The sequence below is a fragment of the Microcebus murinus genome, chromosome 6 (assembly GCF_040939455.1).
Source record: "Microcebus murinus isolate Inina chromosome 6, M.murinus_Inina_mat1.0, whole genome shotgun sequence".
Lineage (NCBI taxonomy): Eukaryota > Metazoa > Chordata > Mammalia > Primates > Cheirogaleidae > Microcebus > Microcebus murinus.
Window position 1 is genome coordinate 5,371,931 of NC_134109.1, and position 23,655 is coordinate 5,395,585.

Genomic DNA, 23,655 nt, shown 5'->3' on the forward strand with positions numbered 1-23,655 from the left:
TGTAGTCCCTAACTTTTTAGGAAGCAGCGAGGTCCACGTCGAACGGGACAGGAGATCTACTTGGACGCCCGCGGCCAAGGTAAGACGTGGGCAGGGGTCCCATGCTGGCCTCGCCCTGGGGGGGACCTGGCGGGGCGTGGGGTGTCTGGGCTGGTGCTCTGCAAGAAAGGTTAAAGGGCTCGTTTGTCTGTGAGAAGAAGCCATGCATGGCAGGGGGTACTCAATGCCCCCATCTGAATACTTAAGCAGCTATAATTAATTAGCAGGTCCTGGGCTAGCTGTCCTGTCCCTTCCTGGCACCAAATAAGCCAAAGTGAGTTGGGAATGACAGCATGAGCCTTTTGGGGAGATGGCGGCCACGAGGCTGACCATATCAACGCCGTGGAGCGAAGGTCCCTCCAGGTCCCCAAGTGGCAACTGCCCACCCCACCCTGCACGTCTGGCAGGGCAAGGAGGAGAAACCCGCCTCTGCCCCTCCCCACCCTGGGGGGCCTCACGCCAGCACTGAGCCTTCAAAATCTCAATTTTATTCTGTAAAAGGGGAACATTCTCATCTGGCAAGGTCAGGAACAAAGCCAGTGTCAGGGCTGAGGAGCTAGGATCGTCCCTGACACAGAGGCAGGCACGTGAATGATGTCAATTTTAATAAATAAATTCTGACTGCCCCCGTCTGGGCCACGTACACGCCCACCCCTCGCTGGTCTGGTCACTGGCCGCTCCCCCCGGGGTGTCTGGTGGCCACAGACAATTACGGCCACCTCACCCCTCTGGGCTCTAGTTAACTCACTTTCAAAGCAGGGCGCTGTCCCCGCACAGGGTTAATGGGAAAATTAAAGTTGACACCATGCGTGAAATGCTGTCTGGATCCTGACCGCTACAATTATAGTGGGTGTTCTGGAAGTAATAATCACAGTCCTAATGACAGGAACAATCCCTTACTTGTTCGTAGCATTTCACAGTTTCCAAAGGGCTTGACGCACCCGTCTCCCCACTTACTAAGTGGAAGGAGGTGCTCCTTCCACTTAGTAAGTGGGTAAACTGAGGCTCAGTAGGGTTTGCCAGCCTCTGTCCCCCAATCTGGCCCTCGTGCCACCAGCCCCAAGGGCCTTGAAGCCCCCACCTTCAAGAATTGCCTCCAAGAATTGCCACAGCCCTAGGCCTGCGGCCTCCTGGGCTTGTCCCTGCAGCCAAGAGAACTCCAGGCAAGAGGGAGGGAGTCCCCACTGAGCCCCCTCCCGGCCCAGACTGCAAAATCGAGACAAACCACAGGAGAAGCCATGTTGTCTGGCTTTCGAACATTGCTTTGATGTGGGGACTGCTGTTTAAACAAAATAATGTGAGGACCCCAATTTAAAGGAGCAGCTGGTGGGACGGAGGCAGGGGTGGCCAGCCCTTCCCCTCGCCTCCGTTCCCCAGGGGCTCCCCTCTGGCACCTCTCAGGAACCCCTGAGCTCTAGGAGCAAAGCGAGAAGACCACCACCCGAGCCCTCCTGGCAGACATGGGGAAACTGAGGGCCCAGGAGAGGACAGTCACATGGAAGGTTCGTGCCCGTCCAGGCTGAGAAGCTGGCGCAGGCCCCGTCCCTGCCCACTTGCCTTGAAAGGCAAGAGCGGCCTCAGGAGCAGCTGATTGGCCCCGCCGATTTGGGCAGTCCAGAGAAGCGGGACACAGGCCGTGACCCCCTCGCAGCCCCTCCCGCAGGCAAATAACTCCCCTCCCTCCCAGGGTTATTCTGGGCAGAGCAGAGGCAGCCAGCTGCCCCTAGAGCTGCCAGTCAAGTGCAGAGGGCAGGGACGCAGCAGGGAACACTGTGGGCAGGGCGCTGGCCTTCACCTCCATGGCTTGGGGAGGTGAGGCGTGGGGGTCCCTCTCCAGGACGCCCCCGCCTTGCCGGGTGGTTTGGGATTAGAGGAGAAGCCCTGGGGACAGCCCAGCTCTACCATGACTGGCTGCACTCAGTTTCCCCATCACTACAGTGACGATCTGGGACCTCCACCTGGGCCACAGGGAAGAGAGGGAAGTGACTGAGACTGGGCTGCTCCAGGCCAAGAGGCAAAGGGTCTCCCACCTGTGTGGCCCAGGGCGTCCTTAGCCACAAGTCAGGGACCGGGTGGGCACAGCAGGATCCCAGGGGGAGGGTCCCCCACATGAGCAGCGCCAGGCCAGCAGCCCCTGCAGACTGCGGCCCGCTGGGACACTAGGGCCCAACCCAAGGTCTTGGTGGGACCCTCTGGAAACCCCTGGGAGCCTCGTCATCCCTCCCTGGTCCCCACCAGCAAGCAGAGTGAGAAGAGCAGCCCGTCCGGGCCACTCGTCCATCCCAGGGAAGCCAAGAAGGGTCCCAAGACTTAGGCCGCCAAGGACACGTCCTGACTTTGACATGAGTCCAGCAAAATAAGTACTTAACCACAACCTGTGGCTTCCCAGGGCCCCTGCGTGCCCACCCCACAGTGCTGCCTTCACTCCCACCACATCCCGCGGCCAGGCGGAGGGAGCCCAGGGGGACGTATCCATCTCCAGGCCTCTTAGCCCCCAAGGCCTGGCGCCGAGTCTCTCAACCCCAGGGGGCTCTGAGTGTCACCTACAGCAAGGCCAAGGCAGACGGGGTCTTCCTCTGACTCCCACCCTGGCAGCCCTCTCCGTCCTCATGTGCCCCCGTCTCCCGTCTTCACCTTGCTCCTCGGCTCCTTGCGCCTCTCACCCCTGCCCCGACCTCACCTCTCCCCGAATTCTTCCACCCCCTGGCCCCCGCCCTAGGCTCAACTCCGCTCCTAAATATCCTCTCATCTCCTCTTCCAGGCTCTATTTTTAAAATCAGATTTCCTTTACTGTACAGGGAGCTGACAGGGAGAGGTATTCGTGGAGGGATTTGCCCCCCCGCCCCCCCCCACACCCAACCCTTCATAGACACACGTTGGCAGCCCCGACCCAATGGGCCACTTGCTCAGAGGCAGTCAAGGAGCTGACCCGGCCGAGGCTCAGGGCACGGAAGGTGGTGAGGCCGGGGTGTCTGTCTCTGGATGTTGGGGGGAAGAGGGTCCCTCTCAAAGGCCTCAAGGGCAGTTCTGACCCCAAACCAGGCTAAATCCTGGTTTATTCTTTTTTTTTTTCTTTTCTTTTTTTTTTTTTTTTTTTTTTTGATAAGGTGGGAATTCTCAAAGCAGTAGATATTTCTTAAATTACCATGAGGTTTGAGAGCAACATTTGTAGGACTGAGAATATTACTTCTGCAGAGCCCAGAGAAGAGGCAGGGCCCAGGCTGCGGCGGGCGGGGGCCAGGCGGGACCCTCATGACCACCTAAAGCAAGGAGCGCAGGGACCCACCCGCAGAGGCTCCAGTGGTGCCCAGGCCCTCCCAGGGGGCACGCGTCTGAGCTGAGCCTCCATGAGACGCTCCCCAGGTGCACCTGACCCCCGAGACCCCTGGCTCACCTTGGGGGGTGTGGGCCTCGTCCCCTCGCTGGCCCGTGAGGTAGCGCTGAGTGGTTTCTTTCCATAGGGGACCTAGTATGGTGCCTGGCCCGAAAAAAGAATCAGGACAGACTGCTGTAGGAATTAATGAATTACGGACAGAGAGACTTGATTTTAAAAAATACAAAGATCCCTACAGGGACAATAAAATTGAGATGTATTTGGGGTCAGGGAATGAGAAACTCGGTCTTTCTAAAGGGAAATACAAAGAGGAAAGAGGGACTGAAATGTAGATGGTCAAGAATTTTGGTTTTATGCAAGAGAACTTAAGTTTTATAACCTTTTCTATCGTAACGAAGAGCAAACTAAAGATGTTCGGCATGACAAATACTTGGTCTAAATTTCATTTCATGCTCAGGCATTTAGATTTTATGTTATGGACATGAAATTTGAAAGGCTTGAAGTTGAGAATGCTGTGATTCCACTTGGGTGCCGTGCTAAGATGTCGAGACTTTTTGTTAGTGATGAAACCACGTTAAAAGATTGTAAGAGGGAATTTCATGACTAGATTTGGGTTTCATGGGAAGAAATCTGGACTTCATTTTGAAGGGTGACAGGATCAAAATTTTATATCACTCTAAGGAGTTTGGATTTTCGCCAGAGGGTTTTAAGAAATGTGATGGAGATATTTTTGCTTGTGAGAGATAAATCTGCAGAAAAACATGATAAAATATATTTTATGGCTAACAGCTTTGGACTCATATTACAAGCAACATGGAAATGTTGAAAACTGTAAATAGGAAAGTAACGGCCACAAATTTAAGGGTGATACTCGAACATTTCGACTTCCTACGTTGAGGGAGTACCAAAGTCCAATTTGCAGAGCATTGCAAGGAGATTTGATTAACGTTGACACTGAAGTTGAAAGATTTTAATCGGAGGAGTTACAGGATCAACATTGTGAATACGCAAAGAAATTTGGGGTTTATTTTGAGGTTCTGACATAGTCAAATTTTTGCACGTGCCTGGGAATTCGATTTAGCCAATAAAATGTTCTAACAGAGTTACCTGGTGAGGTTTTTTTTTTTTTTGCATGTTTGATAAATAGTATGCAGTGAAATTACAAAATAAAATTCACATTTTGTGCCAAGAATTTGGACTGTTAGTCCATTACTAATTAAGAGACATCATAAGATTTTAAGGTGGAGTTACAAGATCGAATTTTATATATTGTGCTAGAAAGTGTGAATTTTATTTTAAGGGATGACATGATCAAATTTTTATGTCATGCTAGTAAGTTTGGATTTAAGCCAACAGAGGACTTAAAGCAGTGACAGGGTGATATTTGGGGGGTTTTATAGACCAGCCTGAAGATAAATTACATGGTAAAATGCTGGTACTTTATATTAAATAGTTGAGAAAAGATAGTACAGGCAATGAAGAAACTTCCAAAAGTTTCAAGTTGAGAAGTTACATGTTCAAACTTGCACATTTTGGCATAGTTTAAAAAGTGGGTCTTTGTGGAAAAGATCATATATGATCAGATTTTCATAACATGCTAAGGAGATGTGATTTTATGTGAGAAGTGAAGGCATTCGAGTGTTCTAGAATGTTCCATATAGAGGAGGGGGATGATCTCATGTTTGAATCCTCATGCAGAGCCATTTGGATTTTAGCCAATAAAGGGTTTTAAGGAGTGAATTGATGAGAGTTCTATCTCTATTTTACGCTAAAGTATCTGGATTTGATGCACCAGATAGTAAGTGTTGACCACATCTCAGTGGGAAGCCCCTTTGGCATCAAGACCCCCAGTCTGCACTTGATGCTAAGGAGCTGGACCATTTATAGACAGGGCAGGTCTTACAAAGAACAGTTATATGATTAAATTTACACAGCATGCTAAAAAGTTGGGACACTATTTTGAGGAATGACAGGATCACATTTTTATACCATGCTAAGGAATTTGGATTTCAGCCATTAAGAGATTTTAAGAGAATGACATGATGGAATTTTTGCATTGGGTAGAGCAGTAGGCAGAGAAATTATATGGTGAAATGTATTATTTTAAAGTCTAAGTTTAGACTTTATCTCATAGGTGGCCAGGAGATATTATAAAGCTTTAAGCAGTACTTATAAGAGCAAAGTCTTGCAAGGAAATGTGACCTTTTATTTTGAGGAGTGACATGGTCAAAACTCTTATATCATGCTAAAAGGTTTGGAATTAAACCAATAAAGGGTTTTAGGAGTGGCCTGGTGAGATTTTGGGTTTTGTATTGATCAGTTTGGCAAATAAGTTAGACAGTGAAAATTTTTATTTTATGCTAAGTGGTTGGGACTTTATATCATAGGCAATAAAAAGAAAACTCTGTGCGCTTTAAATAGAGAAATTATGGGATAGCTTTTATTCATCTCGCTAAAAATTTAAACTTTGATATTAAGGAGAATTAAGGTTTTTATAATATGACAAGGATATTAGATTTTAGGTTGAAGGCAGGAAAGTTAAAGGATTTAATCATTTACGTGATCAAATTTATAAATACATTAAGAAGTATAGACTTCATATTAAGAAGGTACATAATCTAGTTTTTAAATCATCTTACTAAAAAATTTAAATTTTAGCCAATAAAGAGTTGTGAGAGACATACTGAGATTTTTATTTCTGATAAATGAGTCTGCAGATGAATTACTTAGTTAGATTTTGTATTTCAATTAGAATTTTATATTAGAGATTTATAATTTTGCAATAATAATACATACCCTAGAGGATTTTTATGAAGAAGAAATGAGTTAATTTATGCAATGTAGTATGTATATGTTGCTGTCATGATGATGATGATGATGATGATGATGATGATGATGATAATTTTACCTAATTGGTATATCGTGCTAAAATTACTCCTCTACCTTCAGTAATGACATAATAAGAATTTTATATTATGGTAAAGCCTTTATATTGTAGCCAGAGAATGGTTTTAGTGAGTTTACATGTCAGGTATGTTTATGCTAAGAGGTTTGGATTTTATATTGCAGACAGTAAATAAACAGTGAAAGGCTTTAATCAGAGGGATGACATGATCAAATTTAAGTGTCACGCTAACAAGAATGTGCTTAATTTTGAGAAACAGCAGATCAGAATTTTGTATCCTGTTGGAAAGTCTGGACTTTAGCCAATGAAGAGAATGAGGGAATGCATGTTTTTGTAATAGATCGGCCCAGTGGCTAAGAAGAAAACTGAGAAGTAACAAAAGAGGTGTTAAATTTATAAAGAACAGTAACTATACACCTGATCTATTATATAATCAAAGCTCAGTTTTCTCTGGCCCAGCAGAGAAGAAATGTGGAAATAACCCCATTGATGACATTTATTTAAATGCAGTCTCATTCCACCAAAACCGCCAACCACTAGGTTTTCAAAAATCCACACCAGGACAATCAGATTCCAAAGATATCCCATGTCCTCCTCCCCCCCCACCACCACCCCTCCCAATGTCCCAACTCTACTAGATAGACACCCTCTGCGTTGCGGGGGAACCAACCCACGACAGAGAGAAGGGCCAGTGCCAGAATGAGGAGACCAGCCCCATTTGAGTAGGGAAGGGGTCTCTGGAAGACGAGGTCCCACGGGTGGAATTGAGGCCAGAGCTGTGACCTTCCAGATGCCTCACAAAGGGCTAACCCTGGGACAGGGAAGGTTTTAGGAGGACAGGGAGGTTGGGTGATCAACTCCTCAACAGCTCAGAGCTGGGGAGAACAGAGCAGTCACTGGAAGGAGATCAAATCGAGAAAGAGAAATCCACAAAAAGTCTGAGTTGTAATCAAGTAACCAATGTGCCAGTATCCGGCACATAGTAGGTATTTTATAAATTTGATGGAAAAAATAAAAATAAAAAATAGCAGAACTCAGACCTCTGCGCGCACCCCTGAAATCTCAGCTTTGAGCCTGGGGAAGGAAATAAGAGCTATTTGGGGCCACTGACCCGACTGGCAGGACAGTAGCCACGTGCCCCATTTCTCCTCTCCCACTGACCTTCTGAGACAGTGGGCATGTTTGCTGGAGATTCCTGCCTCCACAACCGCTGAGGCTGGGCTGGCTCCAGAGCGCAGAGCCTGCCAGGGATGGCTTTGGGTGGCGCTGGGACATGACCTCTGTGATTTGAGTGACCGAAGCAGGGAGGGAGGATTGAGCAGGCGCAGCTGCCAGGGTGAAACGGGGCCACCTGCACACACTGCCAGGTGCCTGCTGCCACGGTAGCCGCTCTGGGACGGTCACTCCACAAATTTATGGGCTGTGAATTTCTCACATCCACAGAGGGAGTAGACAAGCCAGGCAGGCAGACTAAGCCTAGGGGGCAGGTCAGGGGTGGACAGATATTCCCTCCCTGGGGACACCCCAAGTGACCCACCGAGGAGGCTGGGTTGGACACAAGAAGGCTTTCCCCAGTTTCTCTCTGTCCTGCTTAGTTGGGCCTCTGACTTGGTTCCTTGAGAACTTGACCCTGACACCTTTGAGACCCTAAACTGCTTCCTTTACTCCCCGCCCCTCCCTGTCCCCACCAGGTTCTGATCGCCACCGTCCCAGTTGCTGACTGGACGCATCCCAACCTTACCAGTCTTCAGAAAACACTCCCTTCCAACCGACGAAATGATAGAACCCTCTGAAGACTCATTTGAGACGATGATGGAGCATAAGAATCCATCATCAAAACAAATGGAGTCCTCCGAGGGCTCATCCAACACCACCGAGCAGGCATCTGGCAGCGGAGTGCAGGAAGCGGCAGGGCCAGGCGGGCACCCAGCCCCGGGAAGAGAGGAGCCGCCCAAGGGCTCACTGCAGGAGGGGGAAGAGCTGCCCACTGATCTACTCCAAGACATGGAGGAGCCATCCAGTGGCCCACGTAAGGAAATAGAGGATCCACCCAATGACCTACTCCAAGACATGGAGGAGTCATGCAATGGTTCACGCCAGGCAGTGGAGGATCCACTCAGTGAAGCATCTGATGGGAAGAAAGAAGCGTCAGTAAACCCCTCTGGAGCCCAGCAGGTACAGGAGGCTGACACTGACCTGAACAAACCGAGAAGCGAGGAGAACCCTGAAGAAGATGGCAGCCAGACGGAGAGCTCCCCCGCGGAGACCATGGCCACGATGAGGTCCATCATCTCGCTGTTCCTGCGCATGCAAGACCTCCAGGAGCAACAGAGGGTGGCAGAAGAGATCTTGGTGAGAGGGATCGACGCGGGCCGACTGCCCACCCCAAAAAATTTCTCTGGCGATCGCAGAGAATTCCACGAGTTCATCGTGCTCTGCCAGCTGACCTTACAAAGCTACCCAAGAATGTTCTATAGCGACCACCTAAGAGTTGGGTATGTCATCAGCCACCTCTCTGGCTTGGCCTTAGAGTGGGCCAAAGCTCTGCTGCGGGAGAACAGCCCCCTAATGGGAGACTTCCCAGCCTTCCTGGAGGCCATGTCAGAGGTGTTCGAGTACCGTCAGACGCTGCGTGTGGCAGAAGAGGCCATGTTCAATATCAGGCAGGGCAATCGCTCTGCCTCCGAGTACATCAATGAGTTCCGGAGCCTGGTACCCACCCTGGGCTGGCCAGATGAAGTCCTGCAGGCCCACCTGTGCCAGGGGCTCAAGGAGGAGATCAGGCACTATCTATTTCGGGTCCCTCAGCCGGATTCCCTGGAGAGTCTGATTGTGCTCATCCTGCAAATAGAAGAAAAAGTGGCAGAGAGAAGAGCAATACTCAGGCTGCCCCTGGAGGCCCGCCCACGGAATCTGACCTGGATTGACTCACCTGCTCCAGAGAGGTGGATGGTCAGCAGCTGGCTGCCCAGCGAAGTCCACCCGGCCATCAACCGCGCCCATCTCTTCCTGCTGCTCATGGTGAGGGTGAACCCCTACCACAGCGTCGCGGTCCAGGCCCTGGTCGACTCAGGAGCAGACGGCAACTTCATGGATGAGAAGTTTGCCCAAGAGCACTACGTTGAGCTTTACGAGAAGCCCTACCCACAGTCGGTCCAGTCTGTGGACGGCTCACTGATCGGCGACGAGCCCGTCTGGCTCTACACCGAACCCCTGGTGTGCATTCACCAGAACCACCAGGAGTCCATCGAATTTGACATCGTACCTTCACCTAACTTCTCCGTGGTCCTAGGCATCCGCTGGCTCCGAGTCCATGCCCCCGAAGTCGACTGGATCAAAGGCCGCTGCACCTTCCACTCTCCCTACTGCCTGAAGAACTGCTTCCGCCCGCCGCCCCCATGCATCGCCCTGGAACGACACAGCATGAGCCTGCTACCCGGACTGCCACACCCGTATTCAGACCTGGCCGACGTGTTCAACCCGAAGGAAGCAGATGAGGAGACTTCCGACCAGCCAAGCTCAGACGGATCCGATGATCTTTCTGAATCAGAGCCCTCTGAGCTTCAGCAGGCTGGAGACAGTGATCACAGCGAGACCTTCTACGAATGTTCCTCGACTGCACCTTGGGAACCTGTGGGTGCCAGGATGCAAGAAAGCGCCAGGCCAGAGAACAACTACTGGGGTCGGCAGGACATGCTGACCAACAAACAGGACCACGTGCAGATGATTCCGGAACTGTTTGACCAGTTACACGGAGCCACCTGGTTCACAAGACTGGAGCTGCGTGGGACCATCGTGGAGGAAACCGCAAGCACGAACCCAACGGAAGAGGTATGGAAAGCGGCGTTCGGCATGGACCTTGAAGAAGTGAAGCGCCACCGGCCCTTTGCGGTGTCCCCAGAGCCTATCATCCCTCAGAGCGTGATTCACTTTATCCTCAAGGACATACTAGGCCTCTGTGTGCTCTCGTACGGCCAGGAAGTCCTGGTCTACTCAATGTACCAGGAGGAACACCTGCAACACGTCCGCCAGGTCCTGGTCCGCTTCCGGCGCCACAGGGTCTACTGCTCCCTGGACAAGAGCCAGTTCCACCGGCAGACCGCGGAATTCCTGGGGTTCGTCATGACCCCCAAAGGGGTGAAGATAAACAAGAGCGTCATAGACCTCATAACAGGGCACCCCATTCCCCGCTCTAGGAAGACCCTGCAAACCCTAATGGAGCTCGTCTCCCCCTACCGGCACTTCGTGGAGCGCTTCGCCATCATCACCGAGCCGCTGGTGCGGCAGCTGCTGAGCAGCCAGGAGTTCTACTGGGGAGACGAGGAGCAGGAGGCCTTCGAATGCCTGAAGCGGGCTTTCCGCAAGGCGCCCCTTCTCTACCACCCCAAGCCCCAGAACCCCTTCTACTTGGAAACGGGCATCTCCAGGATGACTCTGTATGCCTCCCTGATCCAGATAGACGACCAGACGGGCAAGAGGGTCTCCTGCGCATTCTACTCCCGAGCTATCTCCCAGACTGAGATGGAATACTCTCAGCTGGAAATGAAGATTCTTCCAATCCGGGCTGCCTTCAAGGTGTGGTGCCGCTACCTGGAGAACACCGAGGAGCCCATCATGATCCTTCTCAACATAGAGGATCTTGCCTCTCTGAATAATGACAGGCTCACCGTACTTCTCCCCGGGCATTGGGTTGTCTTCTTCTCACGCTTCAACTTCGATGTCATGGAGCTGCCAGAGCAAGACGGTGGCCGGCCTCTGCCGCCAGTGGGACACTGCAGGCGCAGAGCCTTCCGGAGGAGACCGTGCCAGCTCTTGGCCACGAGGGGCTCGCCTGGGGGCCAGTCAACAGAATCCGGGGAGGAGGAGGAAAATGAGGACCAGGACGAGCCCAGTGAGCAGGCCCTCCTGCAGGAGCTACTGGCTATGGTGCCCATCGACCAGATACTCAGCAGCTTCCTCGCCCACTTCAGCACGGCCCAGATCAGGGCCGTCATCCTGCATTTCTTCCGCGGCCTCCTATACTGGAAGAACGTGCTGGCCCTGGCGGCACTCCTCGTGCTGCTGAGGGCGCGGCAGCGCCTGTCCCTGCCGCCGGCACCCACCATGCAGGTGGCCCGGCCCCAACCACGGCGCTCCCTGCGGCTCTTCCTGGACTCGTCCCTCCTCTCGGGCAGCGGCATCACGACAGCCGTCGCTCAGCTGCTCACCCGGATGCCCCCCGTCGTGGGCGCGAACGCCGTCCCGGCCCGGGAGCTGGCCGAGCTGTTCCTGGGCCCTAGCCGATGCCAGCGGAACGCACTGCTCCCCGAGACCCAGCGAGCCCTGCAGTTCACGCCTGGCTTCTGGCTGGCGCTGTGTGAGTGTTTCGGTGTCAGAGTCACTCCCCAAGGGGGCAGCTATGCTGCCCCACGTGAGAACCGGTACTTGGAGCTGCACGTCGTCGGTGATGAGGATGTCGTCTTGCGAGAAGCCCTGCAAGACGACCTGCAACGTTACCGTCAGTGTGGCCTGCATGACGGCCTGCAAGACACCTCGCAGGACGAGCAGGACAACGACGTGCAGGAGGCCCTGCCCAGTGACACAGCTGTAGCCCTCCCGTCCCGCCCACGCAATCTGATGGACCCGGAAGTCCTTGACTTCCTCAACACCCGCCTGCTCTACATCCACAGAGCTGACGGCCAGGTGCACCTGCTCAGCCGGGAGCAGGCCATCAGGGCCCTGAGCCGCTTCCTGACCCTGATCTGCACACAGGCCCTGCCCGTGCCCACCTGGGAACAGCCCAGGGAAGAGGCCCAGCTGCAGGAGCTGGACGAAGATGACGAAGACATGGACCTTGACTAAAAGGCCCAGCTGCAGGAGCTGGACGAAGATGACAAAGACATGGACCTTGACTAAAAGCGCCTCCTCCTCTCCAGCCAGGAGGCGCCTCCTCCTCTGGCCCCAGCACTGCCCAGAGCCTCCTGCCCTCCCTGAGCCTCAGCCTGCTTCGCTCAGACCCCGAGCCCCATCCTGCTGCTTCCGACCCAAGCAGAACCCACTTGTGAAGGGCTGAAGTTTCTTCAACTCATCAACCAGCAATGTCATCTGTGCTAACTAACGGACTAACCAGTCATCAGAGGCCCAGAGCCAGCTCAGGGCCACACAGTCCTGTCTTAATCCCCCAGGTCCCAGGCCCGAGGCCGGGAGTGAGATCTATGAGAGGAGAGGGCAGTGACGAGGGGGAAATGACCCCATGACCCAAGGCCAGATGGAGAAGCAGGCACAGCGGACGCAGCCAAGCAAGCGGGTACCAGAGACCCCCCTCCCTGGAGTGGGGCACGGCCCCTGTGCCATCCTGGGACACTGACCTCGGGTGTTCCACTGACTTCTTCTACCTCCAGCACCGGTGCTCCTGCTCCCCGGCCCCCCACCCCCACCCCAGTCCCACCCGCACCCCCACCCCCACCCCCACATGCGGTGCCTCCCTCAGCCCTCCCTGCCACATGCAAGCCACCCCCACCGTCTGGTCCCGCACTACGGACGCTGACTTCATCTGTCCCTGAGCTCTGGCCTCACCTGGACAAGGCTGCTCCGCAGAGCGTCCGACGTACCAGGACCACTTACCGGACTTGCACACCTCGATGGCTCCCGAGACTCAGGGGACACGGGAGGGGCAGCCGCACACGGTGGGCCCCTCCCGACACTGACTGCTGGTGGGCAGGAGCCCAGAGGCCGTGAGGGAGGCCGAGAGAGCGAACTGTGCCAGCCACCAGAGGCCCGGCCAGACCACTGCTTTGCACAGGGAGGAGACCCCTCCCCCCCAAGGGCTTTCTCAACCCCTAACCTTTTTCTACCCCAAAATAAAGCAAGATAAAAGATTATCTGACTCTGTGGTTTGTTCTAAAAGGTGGGGCTGGGTGGACAGGGGTGGGAACAGGTAGGGTGGGGGCAGGAGGGAGGGGCCAGGTGGGGGATGGGCATGTGGAGGGGTGGGGGTGGGCACACAGGCAGGAGGCCTCTTGCCCTCCTTCCTGGAGGGCCCCTTCGGGACTCTGGCCCTTCTTTCTGCTCAAGGTGGCTGCAGGTGCACAGGGTACATGGGGGAGGAGGGAGGGACTGGGAGCTTCCTCTTCCTGAGGGTTCCAGAAAAGGGAGCCCAGAAATCCAAATCCTGCCTCTGCCCTGGGCCTTCTTGTCACCTGAGAAGTGAGGTGCGCAGGAGTGGTCTGTGCCCCCCCCCCCGTCTGGAGGGTCTGCAAGCCCTGGCCTCTAGCAGTCCCTACCACCCCACCCCCAGTGGAAAAGGCCTGGGCCCCACTTCAGAGGGTCACACTGTCCTAAAAGTGGCAAAATGGCTGTCCTGGGGAGGAGGGAGGGCCCATGGGCGTCAGGGAGGCAGGGGAGGTGGCACCACTCTCTCTGGGTTCAGGCCCTCCACAGTCAGCACACACTGACCTCCTCTGCCTGGCCATGGGTCACACCATCCTGGAGCGGCCTCTGCCTTCCCGGGGTACACTGGGAACTCTGCAAGGAGGCAGAGTGTAGACAGCTCTGGCCATGACCTTGAACCTCAGCTGGGAGAGGAGTCATACTGAGCCTCGGTGCACGTGGGCCCTCACGCGCCAGGGACCCCGGGCCTGCCCTCTCTGCCCTGCCTGGGAATCTGCCCCCAAAGGCAGCACCGTGAGACCACCAGCAGATCTCAGGTTCCAAGGTCAGGGCTCTGCTGGGGCCTGACTACCCTGCACTGGAGAGACCCCATCTCCCTCACAAGCCCAGCCCTCCGGGTGGCCCGTATCTCCCCTTCCACGTGGAAGGGCAGAGGGCAGCACTCAGACAGCCTGGCCACTCCTGCTCCTCACCCTTCAGGCACCGGGACCACTGGGCACAGACAGGGAGCCCGCCCAGACCACACCCCCAGGAGCCCAAGGCCACGTGCCCTCCACGCCCTCCCCAAACCAGGCTCATGATGCCTCACAGTCACCAGGGGCACCTGACTGCTGCCCACCACCCCCTGTCTGAGGACTCTACCCCTGCTGGCTGCACCAAGAGATCATGGTCAGGATCCCAGGTTCACAGGCAGGGGCTTGGCTGCACCTCTGGCTTCTCCCTGTCTCATAAGGAAGTTACAGATGGCCCCACCCTACCGACTGGCTGCAGGAAGACCCCTCCCAGCCTCAGTTTCCTCCTCTGTCACTCAAACCCATTGAGGCTGCTGCTGTGAGTTATGAAGAAAGTGCTGGGCACAGCCCACACACAGAGTCCCCATCCTCCACTGCCCATCTGTGGACTTCCTACGTCACCTATTCAGGATAAACTTGGGAAGTTAAGGCCCAGAAAGGGCTGCAGGGGAGTCGGGGACCGAGCCAGGACCGAGGTCCCTCCCTGGTGGTCTTTGCCCTCTCATTCATGGCTACCCCACTCACGCCTCCATGTCTGTCTGTCTGTCCACCCAACACTCTGACTCTCAGAGCAGCCCCGAGAAAGGGTGCCGGATTCAAGGCCAGGGCCGCCACTGCAAGAACTCCAGTGTCCTCCTTAGTGAGCTGGGTGTGGCTGTGTGACCCGAGGTCATGGCTGTCCATCTTCCCGTCATCAGATGGGGAATTTCCAGAACAACAAGACACAATCTCTAGTGGTCCTTGGTCCCTAAAATCCCCTCTGTTCCCAGACGACATCCTTCCTGGGGCTCCCAAGTCCCCTGAAATGGACAAACCTGGGGTGGAGCCTGGGTCGTGATGGGAGGGCCCCCAGCAAGGTCACCTGCGGGCAGCCCTTGGGGGCCCAAAGGCAGGAATGCAAGGGCGAATCCCTGTCCCTGCTTGATGGGGACTCCCCCTGGGTGGGTGTGGGATGGATGGATGGCATGGTGGCCCTGCAGCCCAGGACTTCCAAGGACCGCCACCCTTTCCCCCTGAGCCGTGGAAGGGGAAAGGGCAAACGGGACGAGCTCACGGGCTACGACCAAACGGAGTTTGCCACCGAACAGCCTGACCTGCAGTGGGATCCGCACGTGTACCAAGGTGAGCACGTTTGTCCCCAGGCACACAGGCAGACGTGTGCATTCAGACACACACGCACACACACGCACCAGTGTCCTCACCTCACTGGATCTCCCCTCCAATCCAGCCAGAAGGGCTTTAGCCCTGTTTATAGAAAAAGAGGCCAGCCCCCTGCCCCAGAGGGGAATTACTGACAAAGAGTTTCAAAAACACAATACAAACCTTTATTTTCCTGGGGGAAAAGACAAAAAAGGTTAAGGTTAGCAATAAATGACATGCTGAGTATGACACCATGGCCACCACTAGAAAAGATGAAAACTCAAGACAAGTATCTGGTTACTCTGAACAACAGGCTGCCCAGCCTGGCCGCTCCTGACACACAGGCCACAGGCCACCACCAGATGCCCACTTCCCACCCTCCCCCAGCCCCAGGTCACTGGTAGCCAGCGCCCTCCGGAGGAGAGCCCCAAGTTCTGGCCCGGTGAGGTCTGCCTGTCAACCTCCCTCCCCAGCCTCCCTCCCCAGCGTCCCTCCCTCCCCAGCCTCCCTCCCCAGCGTCCCTCCCTTACCAGCACCCCTCCCTCCCCACCCTCCCTCCCCAACGCCCCTCCCTCCCCACCCTCCCTCCCAACGCCCCTCCCTCCCCACCTTCCCTCACCAGCACCCTTCCCTCTCACCTCCACGGGACACCCAGCACTCCAGCCTCCAGGCCGGGTGCCCACTGGGCCTGTTTCTGGAACATGCAACGGTGCACACTCCCCAGGCAGCTGGGGCTACTCACCACAAAGGTCCGGATTTGCTCAGCCCTCCTGCAGTGGCCGAGGTCCGACTATGGGCCCCCGACAGAGGCCCCTGTGCTAAGTAAGAGCTTTGCTAGCTCCTAACGTGGCCACAGAAGACGCATGAGGTCCCCTCTCCACCTACCTGGGTGGCCACAGTCTGCTCCCAAAGTGGGAAAGAGAAAGACAACAAGCAGAAACCATCACCTCCACCCTCAGACCCCGCCCGCCTGCTAGAGCCCCGCTGCTGGGCCGGCTGGCACTCTCGTCACACCCCAAACCCATCAGAGGTGATCTCAGACCCCAACGGTAACCTTCATCCGGACCCCTGTCCACTTCTGGAGCTCAACAAAGACGAGCATGTTCATCCTGACACCAGGAAAGGTACAAGAAGGAAAAGTAGAGAGAGCAAGGGGGCTTGAGGGAGTAGGGGTGAGGAAGGAGGAGGGCTATGAAGGGCAGGGGAGTGGGGACAGTCTCTCTTCTGTCCTCTCTCATGGTTTCATGCTGCAAGCAAGGCCTCCCCCTGGCCTGATGTGTGTGCCCGGGCTGGCTGTCGTGGCTTGTTAATGGGGTTAATCATGCCAGTGTCACAAGGGTTTGCTGCAGGTCACCTCTGCCATGCCATGCACGGGACCTAAGTTAGTAGGGGTGCAAGAGACAGAGGTCCATAGCCCAGGGGCCACCTCTCTGCCAGCTGCTCATGTTGCTGTTCTAGTGCCCTTGGGCACCAAGCCTAGGCAGGACTGGCATAGGGGAAGAACAGGGGTGCCTGCTGCAAGCTTCCAGGGGACCCAAAGTTAGAAATCTTTGGGAAGATGGGAAATGCTTAACGAGAAAGTAAGAAGCCGCCTGTGAGGGGCCTCAGCCTCCTGGTCATGAAAATGTCCTGGATAGAGGCAGAGACCCCTCAAGGAGACCCTCCTCCTGGGGCACTGGGAGGGGTCAGCCCCGCTCTGTCCAAGCCCTGCCCCTCTTTCCTGGAACAAAGAGCACCATCTCTCCACGTCCGCACGTCCGCCTGTGAGCCGGGTCCACTCGGAGGGCTCTCTGTGGGACACAGCCCCAGCCCCTCGGTGGGAGAAGCCCCAGGGCGGGCTGGACAACTCCGGCCTGGCTGTCATTGGCTGCCGAAGCAGAGGGTGACGCTGGGCCCAGTGCCAGGGAGTGTCCCACCAGGGGCGTAGCCTTTCCTGCCAAAGAGGGGGCCTCAGAGATGGCCCAGCCCCAGGCCCTCCCCTCCAGGAACTCGGAGAGCTGTGGGAGAGAGAAGAGGCCACAGAGCATGCCAGGAAGAGGCTGGTGGGACAGCAGCAAGCATGAGGACACGTCCCCAGGCAGCCCAGGGTGCAGAGGAGGGTCCGGAGGCTGCGTGTGGTTGAAGGGGATGAAGAAAGGCATCATATAGGAGCTGAATAACTGTGCAATCAACTCCTGTATGAAGCCGTTCCCACCCCCCAACTACTGACTACGGGCCGCGACCCTCCTCCCGGAAGCGTAGCGCAAGCACTGAATGGCGGGTGGGATGCCTGCTGGTTAGAGCAGCGACAGCAAGGGACAGCCAGCCCAGGCAGTGTTCACGGAGTCCTGCAGGAACTAAAGACTTCCCTGGAGATAGAGAGTGGACTTTTGGTCGCTTAGGGCTGGAGGGAGCATGTAGGATGAGGGTGACAGCTAAAAGCTATGGGGATGATGGTTGAACATATCTGTGAATAAACTAAAAACCAACAAATTATGCACTTTGATGGATAGATTATGTGTATGTGGGTTATATCTCAATAAAATTGTGCAAAAAAAAAAAAAAACTTTCCTTTGTAGGAACATCTTTCTCAAGCAACACATTTGCCTTGCCCCTCTGCCAGCCCTGCTTACACTCCCCAACCGTCCTCGCCACCAGCATGCATTCACGCAGATGCACAGCCTGGCAATGCCTGTGAATAATGACTTAATAATATAAAATTCCCTGAAAGAGCAGATGGAGGGAAACCTCCTGGGTATGGCACTAGGCCTTAAGGAGAAGTAGGGGAGGAAGGGGGGAGGGTAGAGGAATGGAAAAGGGGCTCAGAGTGACACATGAGTGGAGTGGAAGAGGGGCTCAGGGACATGAGGGGAGGGCTCCATGTGACCCATGAGTACAGGAGGGGCTCAGCGTGACAAATGAGTGGGGTCCAGTGTCACACATGAGCTGGGGAGTAGCTTGATATGACACATGGGTGGAAGGAGGTGCTTCCTGTGCTTCATGTGACACAAAAAAAGAGAAAGGGGCTCAGTGTGACACATGATGAGGGGCTGGATGTGAAACATGGGAAGCTCCATGTGACGCTGGGTTAGGGGTGGGTCAATATGAATTGTGAGTGGAGAGGGTGTGGTACAGGGTGACACATGGCAGGAGGGAGGGGCTCCAAGTGACACAGGTGGAGGAGGAGCTCCATAAGACGCATGAGTGGGGGAGGAGCTCAGTATGACACATGGAAGAGGGGAGAGAGGATCTGTGTGACATAGGTGTGGGGGCCAGGCATGACACATGAGTAGAAAAAGGGCTCAGTGTAACACATGAGAGGGGCTCAGTGTTTAAAATGTGTAGGCAAGGGCTCGGTGTGATACGCGGATGGGGAGGGGCTTCAAGTCACAAGTGGGTGAGGGTCGTAGTGTGACACATGGGCAAGGGGAGATGTTCCATGTGACACATGAGTCGAAGAGGGCCTCAGAGTGACATATGGATGGGGAAGGGACTCAGTATGACAGTGAGGGGAACTCCTTAAGACACACTGATGGAGAAGGGGCTCAGTGTGACACATGTGAAGAGGGAGGGGTTCCAAGTGACATATGAGTAGAGGAAAGATCAGTATGACACAAGATTGGGGGACTCAGTGTGACACATGAATGGCGGAGGGGCTTGGTATGAAACATGGGTGGAGGGGAATTTCCACGTGACACAAAAATGGGACAAGGATGCAGTGTGACACAGGAGTGAGAGGCCCTGTGTGATACCTGGGTGGAGAGGCTCCATGTGACACCTGACCCTCAGTGTGACACATGTGTGAGGGGAGAGCCTATGTGTGATGTATCAGGGGCTCAGTGTGAAACACTGATGGAAGTGGGCTTACATGTGACACATGACAGGAGAGTGGCTCTGTACCACATGAGTGGGGAAGGACTCAGTGTGACACATGTGTGGGGAAGGGCTCTCTGTGACACAAGAGTGGGGGGCTTAGAATGACATGAGGGGGGCTTGAGTGACAATTAGTAGGGGAGGGGCTCCTTGTGACTCATAAATGGGGGAGATGTACATGTGACACATGAAAGGAGCTAAGTGTGACACATGGGTACGAGGAGGGGTTCCATGTCACATAAGGGGGAAAGGGGCTCCACGTAACTCCTGGGTGGGATGAGGGTCTCTATGGGATAAGTGGGAGGAGCGGGACTTGGAGTAACACAAGAGAGGGGCCTTGGGATGACACTGGGTGGAGGAGGAGCCCAATAGGGCTCATATGGGAAGAGTGGCTCAGTGTTATACGCTGGTGGGTTCAGGGCTCTGTGTGACACATGGGTAAGGTTCTGTGTGTAACACAGGCGGAGGAAGAGCTCCATGTGACAAGGGTGGGGAGGGGCTCAACATCACACAGCAGTGAGGCTCTGAGTGACAACACATTTGTGTGGAAGGGCTCTGGGTGACACAGGGCTGGGGCTCAGTTTTACATGGGTGGGGAGAGGGCTCCATGTGACACATTCAGGGGACTCAGTGTGACACATGGGTAGAAGGGGCACTAAGCGACATATAGGTGAGGAGGGGGCTCAGGGTGATAGATGGGTAGGGGGAATGGTTCTTTTTGACACATTAGGGGCTCTTGGGGGGAAAGGAGCCACACATGACATTGGAGAGGAAGAGGAGCTCAGTGTGACAAAGTGGAGAGACACTCTGTGTGTCCCCTGGAGGAGGGAAGCATTCCATGTAACAGGTGTGTGGAGGGGCTCAGTGTGACACATGGGAGGGGGAGGGTCTCAGTGTGACACATAGGAGAAAGGACTTAGTGTAACAGAAAAAGGGAAGGGCCCAGTGTGATACAGCAGGGAAAGAGACAAAGTGTGAAACAGGAGGGGAAGGGCTCGGTGTGAAACAGGAAGGGAAGGACTCGGTGTGATGCAAGAGGAGGGGCTCAATGTGACACAGGAGAGAGAAGGACCCAGTGTGACACAGAAGAGGGAGAGGCTCAATGGGACACACAGGAGAGGGAAGGGCTCAGTGTGACGCATGAGCCTAGGAGTGGCTTTCACCCTTCATGCACATATAAAGGGGAAATTTGGGGTATCCTGGTTGAAGGTGGGAGACCCAGGGGTCTAGCACACCCCAATTGACCCCAAAGTATATCCACAGGCCACCCAACTCTGATTCAGAATGAAATAAAGCATGCAACCAAATAATACTAAGAGTTTACAGACATTCATCCACCAAAAGTAGCATTTCCTTAGCAAACTTGCAACATCTTTTGAAGGCCACCAAGGTTTTCTAATACTGAGTACACTCCAATCCTAAACGGAGGTGACCCTGAAGACATCTGAGCCCACATCCCTTCCCCCTACAATGTCCACAGGATCTTCATAGACACCCAAGAGTCCCAGACTCTGGCTCTCCCAGACCTTGAAATTTCCAAAACAGATACTTGACAATCAACACTTGGCCAAAAAAAGACATTAAAATCAACAGGCAAAAAAATTCTCATCCATGACCAACATTTTAGAGCACAAAAGTACACCGTTAACAGCTCAATGACACCCAACAAAGCGGACAGATAGGAGGCCAGCCAGGAGACCCGGGTGCAGAGTCCAAGGAGGCAAGGCTCCTGGAGGGACAGGAATCTTGCCAAGATCCTGGGAGTGAGGATCCTGGGAGCAATCCAGGACCCTCAACCCCTCCAGTGCCATTGTTGACCTCAGCTAAGCCAGCACCTCCACCCCACCCCTGCACCCACCCCTGCCCCAGGCTCAGCTCCCTCTGCACCTGCACCCGAGTCCCCTGGCAACCTTAGCCCAGGCTCTCCTGTGTCCAGTGGCGCGCATACGTCTCCCTGAGGTGTGCTTTCCCAAGGGCAATGTCCATCTACACGATGCCCGGCACAGGGCCTGGCACACAGTAGACCTTCACCGAATGTGCAAACGAATGAATGAAAGCCTACCATGTACAAAGCCCTGGAGGCCAGAATGAGCCCCGAGGCGTGGATGATGGAGGTGAGGCGGGTGATGGAGGACCAGAGATGAGATGCTGTGCCCAGGATGAGGCCAGATGGAGGTGAGAGGAGCCGTGATGATGGAGTCCATGGTACTGACATGCATGAGATGGACCCCCCAAAGGTGAGGGGGAGGAAGAAGACGCCAGGGCCCATGAGCTGGACCCAGAAACCTCCGAGGGTCCAGGTAAAGACACGAAGCAGGAGACTCTACAGTCCAGCCCAGCATCCGGCTGGACACCCCCACCCCGCCCCCACCCCGCCCCCAGCTCTCACTTGCATTAACAGAAAATCACCCGTGTGTGACGCTGGGAGAGCAATTGCGGAGCCTGAGAACCTTGCCAGTGAAGGGCGGTGGCTACCCTAGAGCAGCGGTCGGCAAACATTTTTGCTTGCAGACCCCATAAAGGAATTTTGGAGCGCCACATTTCTGCACCTCACCCTACCCATTTTTAAATTGACAACAAAACTGCCATGTGAAATTTAAAGAGCTACAATGATATAGCCTCCAGTGTGTCCTATAATACATATGTGATGCTTGCTCACTCTCTCCCCCCCCCATAATATTTATCAAGACCTCAGAATCACAGAATAAGCTCATTTGATTTGTCCACTCTAAACTTCACTGGCAAACCAATCAGGCAGAACAGACTTTTTTGGAGAGAACCCAATATCATTTTTGGCACTCTTCAGATCAACATGTACATATGCATCACAAAGATAAACATTTCACCTCTAGAAGTGCAATCTCAGGTAGATGCATCACCTGGATGATGGGGGTGAGGTGCCGCGGGGTGTGGCGGGAACTGACCTGGAGGCTGGGTGGGTGTGGTGCAGCGTCCTGGCAGAGTGCATGCAGCCGTCGTCTAGGTAGGAGGCCCGGTCAAGGGTGTGGCGTAGCGGCCGAGGTCTGGGAGGCCCCATTGGGTCCTGAGGTTCCCCAGCCAGCGCTACAGGGTGCCGGATACCCTAGGCAGCCTCTAGGGAGGCCAGGGAGGCTGGGCACAGGATACAGCCTGTACCCTGCTTGACTTATTCTTATTTGGGGAGCTGCCTTGGAAGCTGGGGGGCGGGGGGGGGGGTATTGGGAGAGGCAGGTCAGAAGCCCAGGCAAGAAGGTAGGAGTCAGGGGTGGGCTGTGGGGGTGGGGTCCGCTCCAGGACACAGGAGGGAGAGGCTGGCTGGGCAGAGTTGGTGAGGGGGTGCCGGCAGCTCAGGGAGGCGCAGAACGCCCACCTTGGCAGCAGCCCAGGTCTGACTGCAGCTGCTCTGCTGAGAAGAGGCAATGGGGGAGGCGAGGGCAGATGGTGATGGGTTTGGGATCAGGGGCCAAGACTCCCACTCTTCCGCCCTCATCGGAGGGGCTACAAACAGACGAGCTAGTGGGCAAGGCCAGGGGGCGGGGCAGGGGGATGGGTAACTCCTTGAGTGGGACTGGCGGGGAGAAGTGGATATGGATCTGCACTCAAGACATCGGGGATTAGGGACAGACACACTCAGTCTCTCACTCCCAGTTGCTGTACACCATCTGCGTCTCTCACACATGCACAGATCTGAACACGCATGCACACACTGGCACACGCAGCCACATGCATGCACGCCCACGCAGGCACGCCCATGCAGGCTCACTCACAGCCAGGCACATGCACCCACAAGCAGGCACACAAAGGCACACACATCTACGCCCCCAGGCCGGGGCCCCTGCGTGCTCAGCCCTCCCCGCACAGGAGCCAACACGCGTACCTGAGCCTAAGCTGGGGCGAGTGGGCACGGGAGCCTGTCCACCCCACACAAGGTGGGCACCCTACCTAGTGCTGGGGCTATGCAGGAGCTGGGGTCAATAAAGGGGGGACTGAACCCCCAACCAGGGGTCCCAAGTTGCAGAAACCCTCTGGTAACAGCACTTTTGCAGGTGGCGTGAGCACACGGCTGTGTGGGGGGCTTTCGGCTAAGGCCTGGCCACTTGGGGGTCACGGTCAATTCTAAGTGAAGGGGCAAGTCCCAGCCTAGGTAGTTACCCCAGGCTCCAGGAGGTCAGATCTAGGGTGTACTAGGGGCCTTTCCTCCTAGCAGGGTAGCCCCTGATTCCTAGGGACTGAGGACCTCAGCCATGGCGTCTCAGGACAGGGAATCCCAGTCCCCCCATCAACACCTGAGAATCCCCAGAACGGCCTTTGCCCCTGTCTTGAGCCTGGAGTCTACACCCCTGACACAGGGTTACTAACGAGCACCCAGGCCACAGGCAGGCACCTCCATTCACTCCTTCCACCATCAGCCAACACCAAGCAAACAGATAAAGTGCTTTGTAAAGTGCAGGTATATAGGTAATGTTCCAAAACACCCTGCCAGCTCCCACCCGCCCCCCCTTGGCAAGCCCAGCCATCGGTCCTTC

At 54.9% G+C, this 23,655-nt stretch overlaps 1 protein-coding gene across 1 annotated transcript; it reads left to right on the forward strand.

Annotated features, from left to right (window-relative positions):
• Window positions 1–8,054: 8,054 nt before the first annotated feature.
• On the forward strand, window positions 8,055–12,119 carry RTL1 (retrotransposon Gag like 1). The gene has a single exon (XM_012746411.3). The coding sequence runs from the start codon at window positions 8,055–8,057 to the stop codon at window positions 12,117–12,119; it is 4,065 nt and encodes a 1,354-aa protein (XP_012601865.1).
• The last annotated feature ends 11,536 nt before the right edge of the window (window positions 12,120–23,655 follow it).